At 39.5% G+C, this 8,191-nt stretch overlaps 2 protein-coding genes across 2 annotated transcripts in view; both read right to left on the bottom strand.

Annotated features, from left to right (window-relative positions):
* LOC138023020 (immunoglobulin superfamily member 10-like) overlaps positions 1-584 on the bottom strand; it is a 15,411-nt gene extending 14,827 nt beyond the window's left edge. Inside the window, exon 1 of the mRNA XM_068870056.1 lies at positions 206-584. Within this exon, the coding sequence (XP_068726157.1) occupies positions 206-452 (247 nt within the window). The 5' untranslated portion in view covers positions 453-584. The remainder of the gene's footprint in view (positions 1-205) is intronic.
* A 2,354-nt stretch (positions 585-2,938) lies between these two features.
* LOC138023731 (uncharacterized) lies at positions 2,939-5,745 on the bottom strand. The gene is made up of 3 exons (XM_068870790.1): positions 5,331-5,745; positions 4,274-4,936; positions 2,939-4,083 (listed from the first exon to the last, which is right to left on the bottom strand). Exons 1-3 carry the CDS (start codon positions 5,572-5,574, stop codon positions 2,939-2,941), a joined length of 2,052 nt encoding a protein of 683 aa, XP_068726891.1. The 5' UTR covers positions 5,575-5,745.
* Positions 5,746-8,191: the final 2,446 nt, after the last annotated feature.

The raw sequence follows: 8,191 nt of genomic DNA, 5'->3' as shown, positions 1-8,191 counted from the left end.
GTTGATAATGTAAGCTTCCTTCTAAGCTGCGGCTGACAGTAAACAGTGCTTTTGTTGGATTTACCTGCAGTGAATTGAAGTAGCGTAAACGGTGCAAATTTCAGTATAAATATTGAACTGCTTTCACAAGTAAAATCAGGATTAACTAACCGTGAGTGGTACCGTTAAAAATTCCACATGTATCAAGAATCCAGGAATAACTGACCTCTTGTTTGCCTCCATCGATCCTTATCATTTTGCCATTCTCTGTAATTCTGCTCCACTTTTCGTAGAATTTGTGTCTCAAGCTGATCACAGGATGTTGCTGAGTGTGATATCAGTCGATGTTGTGTTTGTATTCTGAGTTCCACATGAATCAGTGCGATACAACACATAACAGACAACAGCAATCCAGACGAAGAACACAAGCTGCCAAATCTGTTGGTCCGCTTGTCTTCTTGTTGATGTTTCATGGCTTTAGTATGGCTTTTTCAACACTTATCGACTTTGGTGGTTTTTTTGATAAGATAAGCTCGCTTCTTACGAAGCAGGAACGCGTGAATGGTGCTAATCTTTAAGAGCCGCAGTAACTGAATGAACTAACAAATGATCTGTGCCGAGATCTAGAAATGAAACTCTATACCCCGTCTCAGTTGTTGAGACCTTGCTTTCAACATTTCGTATGACAGGAAGTATATCAAATTATTTACTAAGGTCAAACGGCTTCTAAAATGACGAGCAAGCACTTACTCCAACACCCTTTTATTGTCCAAGACCACCCCCATTAGAAACCAAAATCTTTCAAGTTATATTTCAAACACGAATTCAAGTGTTTCATTGCGATTTCAAACAAGTTGTTTGTCATCGCAATGAAACACGCAGAATGAGTGTTTGGAATAACTTCTCAAGCGAATGAAATGGAATCAATTTTTTTTCCTGGTATTTGCGCACTCTGGAATGCACTGCTTACCATGATTAATGAATATGCAGATTAGGAGTGTTTCAAATTTGTTGAAACACTGCCAGCAGTGTTTCAACAAATTTCAAACACTGCTTGCAGTGCCATAAGGGTTTCACTGGGTATCCAAACCATTGCACCTAACCAAATGCAATAATCCTATTGGCTTACAGCTTTATGAATAATTAATGAGTTTGAGAACTATAATTGAAAAGAGTGTTGAGAGGTGATGCTGTGATGGTTTGTGTGGTCATCTTAACCATGTTTGCCTAAGTTGGTCATTAAACATAAAGTGATTGGTCAAAGTAAGCAAGATGAGATGCTAGAGGCAACAAAGGTTCTATCAACTGCATGGCCATCAAGTTATTAAAGAGAGAGTATCACGGTATTGTACATTTTCTAGCCGTAACGAATGTCATCATTTATGAGCCAACCGGAAGCGACGTTATAATTCGTGCGGGGAATTTACACGTACGTATAAAATTTCTCGACTATTAAACAATCGCTAATGAGCTAAGGGCTGAGCGAAATTTTCAAGGGGTTGTGGTTATGCGCGAATGGAGGGATTAAGATGCGAGGTATGATCTTGTTACAGAAGATTAGAGCCTGCTCTGTTTTTTATTCCTGTACATGAACTATAGATAGTTTACAATGTCACGCAACAACGAAAAAAATAAATTCGAAATCGTTGAATGGCATAAAAAAGGCCAGGAACTTGGAATGTTGTGGGAAACAAATCTTTTAACCACCTCTCCAATTCTCAGGTCTGTGTGCGGTACATCGTTTCTGAGTAATTTGTCAAAGCGTTTCACTAAACTTTATAGAGTTTGTTACCGCCGGAAGACGGCATGTGGTCCTCCAATATGGCCGCCGGTAATCAACGAAAACATATGCAGTTCACTTTGCGATGAAAGCGCTTACTTTTCGCTCATGAGATAAAATACGTGTGTATGAACACATCCTCTTAATGTACTTGAAAGGCTCAAACAGTTGAGAATCAAAGGGATAGCCTTTTTTTCAACCAAATAGTCGAAAATAACTTTCTATCATAGTTTCACGCAAGGTGACAACTTACAACTTCACGGCCAAACAAGAAGACAAAAAGCTGTGATTCCATGCACCTCAAGTAGTATCGTTTGTAGTACTAATCTGCTCTAATCTCGTTCGAGAATGGTTGGTTATTAACAAAATAATAATGCAAGACTGGTTGTTCGAATGTGAGGATATATATTTCCTGTTTTACCAATATTTCGTCAGGCACAGGCTGACTTCTTCAGGAAGTTAAATTATTTATGAAAATGAGTTATTAATGACTGCGAGGATGACATTTTATACAGCTATTTTGAGAAACGTTGTCGGAAAAAGTGCACGCGACAATCCTGAAAGGTATTGTGGGTGATTTTAAATGCACTGTTTTTCAAACAAATTTAAAAGAACCGTACGGGAGGCCACTCATATATGTTTGCGAGTGCTGAAGGAAAGTAACAAAAGTAGGTTCGACAGCTACAGTCGTTAGCAACAGTGTATTGATCATATCCCATATTACCTTTCGGGATTGTCGCGTGCACTTTATTCTTGACAAACTTTCTCGAAATAGCTGTATACACACAGCATCTTCACCTCGCCAGCCGAACGCAATGTTATGTAGTTGTCATAAAGTGTCACAGCTGACTGTAAAGTATCCATTCTATTGTAGTTACAACCAATTCAATATATGCTGTATTTGTAACGATGTGTCACGCAGTATCACCTAAGAAAAAAGCATACCTCGTTAAAGTTGCTTATTTCGTTCATTTGACGTCTGGGTTGGAATCCTCCAATTTTTCTTGAATTTACGTTTTACAAATTGTTGTGCTCCTATGTTGATAAAGATTAGATAAGATTGAATAAGTAGAGTGTACATTTTTTCATGATGAACTTTTGCTGTGACGTTATCTTTCCCCAAGTGAAAGTAAAGTAAACTGTTCTTGAACTTTGGCTGTGGCATCATCTTTCCCAAATTCACACTATGCCGTAGCACTTCAGTTTACCTAGTGTGTGATAACCTTGTGAGGGGTCTCCGTTTGTATCCCCAAACCTGAGTTGTTTGACTGGAAGGCGTGTCTTGTCTGTGAGGAGGCCGCTGTCTTCACGCCATACATTGTCGTTTATGTCACAGTTGCAACCAAAACTGGGGTTTGCACATGAGTTGGTCATCCCGCATGCGCACTTACCTCTGACTGACGCTCCACCCCAATACGTCATCTTAACAGAATCACGTGACACCCACCATCCATATGCATTGTTATTGTAGAGCAACACTGAATTGTAACACTCGTACTTAATAAACTGTTCACAACGTGCAGAGACTGTGGTGAGACCTGCCAGCTGAGACAAACTGGCTCCTGTGTAATGAATGTCACGTGAATAGCTACCTCGATCACTATAACCAATGACGTATGTTCTGCTTTCACTGTCGTGACTGATAACTGTCACGCCGACACCATTCTTGTCAGTCATGTCGCAGTACACTTTAAATGGTACCAGACCTCCTGGGCCATCTGGATCGATGATGTAATCTCCGTTTAAAGTGCTGACATATTTTCGTATGACAGAACAGGATGTTGCATCAACAGGAGTGTTGAGTTTCACCTTAGCTTCAATTGTTTTCAGTGCATTGGTTGCTCTGCAGGTGTACGTTCCTTGGTGAGATTTTTTAACATTTTGAAGAATCAGTGTTCCATTTAATAACACATTTGAATCAAGAAGAAGTGAACGCTTGTCATCCTTCGCCCAAGTAATAGTGGTTTTCATGTCGCTCTCGGCCAAACAGGGAAGATGGACGCTGTAACCAATCGCTGGTGTTACGTCTTTTGGAGGACGGACTTTAAAACGCAGACGAGAAAATACTGTGAGTTGAGCTACTCCTGTTGTTGATCCTAGAATATTCACTGCTTTACAAATGTATGTACCTCTATCTTTCTTTGACACATTGTTTATTATTAAGTTTCCCTTCGTCACTATTGTTTTCCCGACTGGCAAGTCACCAAATGCTTTAGACCATGTGATCCTAGGCTGCGGCTGACCAGTAGCATTGCAGGGGATGGTGACATTTTGTTCGTCTTCCGCCAATATTTCAGTGGATGGCAAGAAAAGCCGAGGAACGACTGTCAAAAAAGGAACAATCAAGTTATATGCTTGCTTGATGCAAATTTCGCATGCATAAAAAAGCAACTTTTAAAGTGCTTTATCAATATTTAACAAACTTATTTTTGCGGCACTGATTTTTACTCAATAGTTGAAATGAATTAGCACCTAAGAAAAAGTGACGAAAAATAAATGACAAAGGCAACTTACACTGAACAGTCAGTTTAGCTGTAGCATTCGCGCTTCCCAACAAGTTTTCTGCTCTGCAGCTATAAACTCCTTGGTCTCCTGGCCTAACATCCCTCAGAATTAGAGCACCGCTGGCTTCAATCACGTGTCGTCCAGCCGGAAGTGATGAATTCAGCTTAGACCACTCGACTTTTGGAAGTGGATTTCCATCGGCTGAACATTTCAAGATGGCTTTTTGACTTTCATTAATCGTGGTTTCCGTTGGAGGCTGAGGCAGAGAAGGAGCCGAGATGGACTGGCCCGGTTCGCCTTTGAGGCCCTTTTGGCCTGGCGGGCCGGTTGGTCCCGCGGGACCAGTATTACCCGGAATCCCCATATCCCCTTTAATGCCTATCAGTCCTTGAGGTCCCACTGGTCCGTGTTTACCAGGAGGTCCCTGTGGCCCAGGTCTCCCGGGTCTCCCAGGGGGTCCTGGTCTGCTCCTGGTTCCCGGTCTTCCTCGTTTCCCACTATTTCCTTTTGCTCCTGATCGGCAGAGAGTTTGATCTTTGGCACAAATTTGGTTTTGCAGTGTTTGAAGCTCTTGATTGATCAGCAGTTTTATATCAGAGGCTGTTTGAACATATTTCAGTTGTGACTGTTCGGGTGAAGCGCGTTTTTGTCTGGACCAGATGTGTTGATAACCTTATGAAGACATGAAATTGATATCAAGATTTAGAACGGACAGATGCATTTATGGCTCAAGTCATCAACCACAGTGAACAAAGGCCACCTTACTGGTTGCTATTGAGAATATTCCAAAGGGCATTTTGACATTTTTGTGACATTTCTTTCTATCAGTGCAAATTATTAAAAATTACATGATTCAAGCTGAAAGCCACGATACATGTTAATGGCAGCTTTCTTCTAAGCTGCGGCTGACAGTAAACAGACTTTATGTTTGATTTATCTCCAGTGAATTTGAATGGCATAAACGGTGCAAATTTCTAAATATTGAACCGCTTTCAAAAGTAAAACCAGGACTAACAGTAATACGCTTAATAATCTTACATGTATCAAGAGTCGTCGAATAACTGACCTCTTGTCTGCCTCCATTGATCCTTATCATCTTGCCATTCTCTGTGATTCTGTTGCACTTTTCGTAGGATTTTTGTCTCCAGCTGATCACAGGATGTTACTGAGTGTGATATCAGTCGATGGTGTTCTTGTATTCTGAGTTCCACATGAATCAGTGCGATGCAACACACAACAGACAACAGCAAACCAGACGTAGAACACAAGATGCCGAGTCTGTTGGTCCGCTTGTCTTCTTGATGTTTCATGGCTGCAATATACCTTTTTCAGCAATTTTCGACGTAGGTTTTTTTTTTGATACGAGAAAATCGCGGCTTACAAATCACAAACGCGCGAACAACGCTGATGATGTTTTTTGAAAGAATTGCGGAAATTATTGCCGTAACAACTGACAAAAATGTACTATCCTCAGAAATGAAACTATATATACTGATCCTGCCTTGCTGAGACCTCATTTTGCTGTCGAGATGTCGTATTACAGGAAGTATATGAATTTACTGAAGTCAACTTTTTCCACGACCTTGTATTCTCCAAGACTACCCTTGTTACAAGCTATTTAACTGGAGTGGAAACTAAAGTGAAAAGGGTGTAGAGAGGCGACGTTGCGATGGTGCCGGTGTCTGATCATCCAGGAAACCATGTTGGGCTAAATTGGTTATCAAATGAAAGTCACCGAGATGAGATGCTAGAGACGACAGAGGCTCTCTGGTGCTCTGGCCATTGAAACAACAATTTTGCAGCGCATTGCTGAGGCTGGTTATGTCTTCAAATTTCCTTTATTCTGAAACGGCGAGTGGACTTTGCACTCGAGTTTAGGCCATCGGTGAAGTAGGTATAGAATCACTTTACACTTTCCTTTTTGAAACATTTTTCATTTCATTAAGATCAGTTTTTATGTAATCATATGTAATGTTTGCAGACCACTGCATCACTGGCTGCCATTGAATTTCATTCTCAAAGTACTTACAGACACGGGCTGATGCTACATTGTTATAGTCTATTTTAAAATAATTTGAACCCTTTTAGATAGAAAGAGCAGCTCGCAGAAATTACATGTAAATTTTAATTCCCATGAAAGTAACGTACTCTCCAGATTTTTTTCAAACTTGCCACAATTGATATTCATACAAAGGGCATTTAAAAAACACAATAAAAAGATGGGCTCACCGAGCTTGTTTTCACACTGTATGATACGGTCATGATACTGTATGCCCTTTTTTCTTAGTGTTTTTACCGAATTTCGCGAGAAGCATTTGAAACTAGATCAACCGGAAAAATCGTTGTTATGTAGCAAAAGCTACTGAATGTTACCCAAAACATGAACCTACTTGTTTGTCCGGGCTATAAACTTTACGTAAAGTGATTTCAAATCGCTCAATCTTGCAAAGAAATGTAAGCAAATTGGACAGCTACAGTCATCACCATGCACTCAGTGTCAGGCTCCAAATGCAGTTTCACGCCATTTATAGGTAAATACTACAACTTCTACTATGCAACTTTTTTTCTCCTTAAAATATGTTTTCCGTGTACCTATTACGAGTAAATAAAACCATTTAAAAAGGGGGGTCACCGCGCTCGTTTCTTCGCAACACGATGATAAATGGATGGCAAAGGGGCAATTTCGGCTACAAAGTGATCATTTACGCGAAAGGACTGGGGCGAGTTCCATAACAACACCTTCTTAACCGAGAAGTGTTATCATGATTGCACTTAAAAGCTCTTGAACAGCAAAAGCGGCTTTTTATTGCCTTTCTGCAGATGGCCGGCGTGAAACACCGCCATCTCCGAAGTCGCAATGTTATGCGCAGTACGAGATGCGCGGTGCAAAACAAGGGAATCACCGTAAATACTTTTTAGGCATAATGCACAGTTTTAAATTCTAAGAATTTATCTAATTGTAATGCGCTTTTGATTATTCTTATAGAAAAAGCGCAATATATATTATAGCTAGGTAACAACAATAATAATATTAACTTGTAGTTTCTAAGAGAAAGTGAGATGCTGCGAAAGATATCCTATATATGATGTAGATAGTGTACTAAATACTGAAACTATGTGAATTGGAACATAAGGATCATGGAACAATCTGAAAAGTTAGGGGACTAGAATGAACTTACAGAAGTAAATTGGTTGAGAAAAGTTGTGGTACTGATTGGGGTATGATGGGAAAGTACAAGAGATAAATGTGGAAGAAAAGGGAAAAGATAGTGTTATACTTGTTATAAGAAAGTAGTCGTGATTTTATTCAAGAAAGGAAAATGAGTGTTTTCACATTGATGAAAGAGATTAAAAGAAAGTACACCTATTATCAAAATGACGTGTGTCGTTGGCACTTAAAATTTATTTCTTGTGTTTTGGCTGCCGTCAATCAAACTTCGGACGATTTGCTTTTATTCAAAAAATCCCAAAATGATCTTAAAGTTTCAACCGTTTAAATATTACAGAAAGAAAGACAACTTTGTTTTTTTTCAGAATTTACAAAGAAAGGGTTTTGCTAGCCTGCCGTGCAGACATTTTTAGTGTCAGCTCGTTCCTTCAATTTGTCCAATAATGAAGCAACGCATCTTGTATTATTTCTTTACTACATGAATCAAGATTATGAAGTCCTGCCAATGATCAAAAAGTGAGCTTTAAAAAAGGTGGTTGCTTTCAGGAAACAGCTCTTTCGAGTATCTTTAAAACAAAGTAGTTCAAAATGAAATCTCAACATTTATGGTTCAACATGAATAAGCTTCTTGCCACTGAATCATATCTTATGTTCAGTTTGTCCAATAGTGAATCAACGTATCTTGTATTATTTCTTCACTGCATGAATCAATATCATGAAGTCCTGCCAATGAAGCCAATAACAACAGTTCTTTGTTG

This window comes from Montipora capricornis, chromosome 11 (assembly GCF_036669925.1).
Source record: "Montipora capricornis isolate CH-2021 chromosome 11, ASM3666992v2, whole genome shotgun sequence".
Taxonomy (NCBI): Eukaryota; Metazoa; Cnidaria; class Anthozoa; order Scleractinia; family Acroporidae; genus Montipora; species Montipora capricornis.
The sequence above is the reverse complement of the archived record's forward strand: the minus strand, read 5'-3'. Positions and strand labels throughout refer to the sequence as shown.

What these genes read in the sequence shown, in the direction of transcription:
- LOC138023731 (XM_068870790.1), bottom strand. Translation starts at nt 5,574, where the DNA reads ATGAAACATCAAGAAGACAAGCGGACCAACAGACTCGGCATCTTGTGT. An exon ending in TCAATGGAGGCAGACAAGAG is followed by an intron (nt 4,937 to 5,330) that starts GTCAGTTATTCG and finishes TGTCTTCATAAG; the next exon opens with GTTATCAACACATCTGGTCC. An exon ending in AGCTAAACTGACTGTTCAGT is followed by an intron (nt 4,084 to 4,273) that starts GTAAGTTGCCTT and finishes CTTTTTTGACAG; the next exon opens with TCGTTCCTCGGCTTTTCTTG.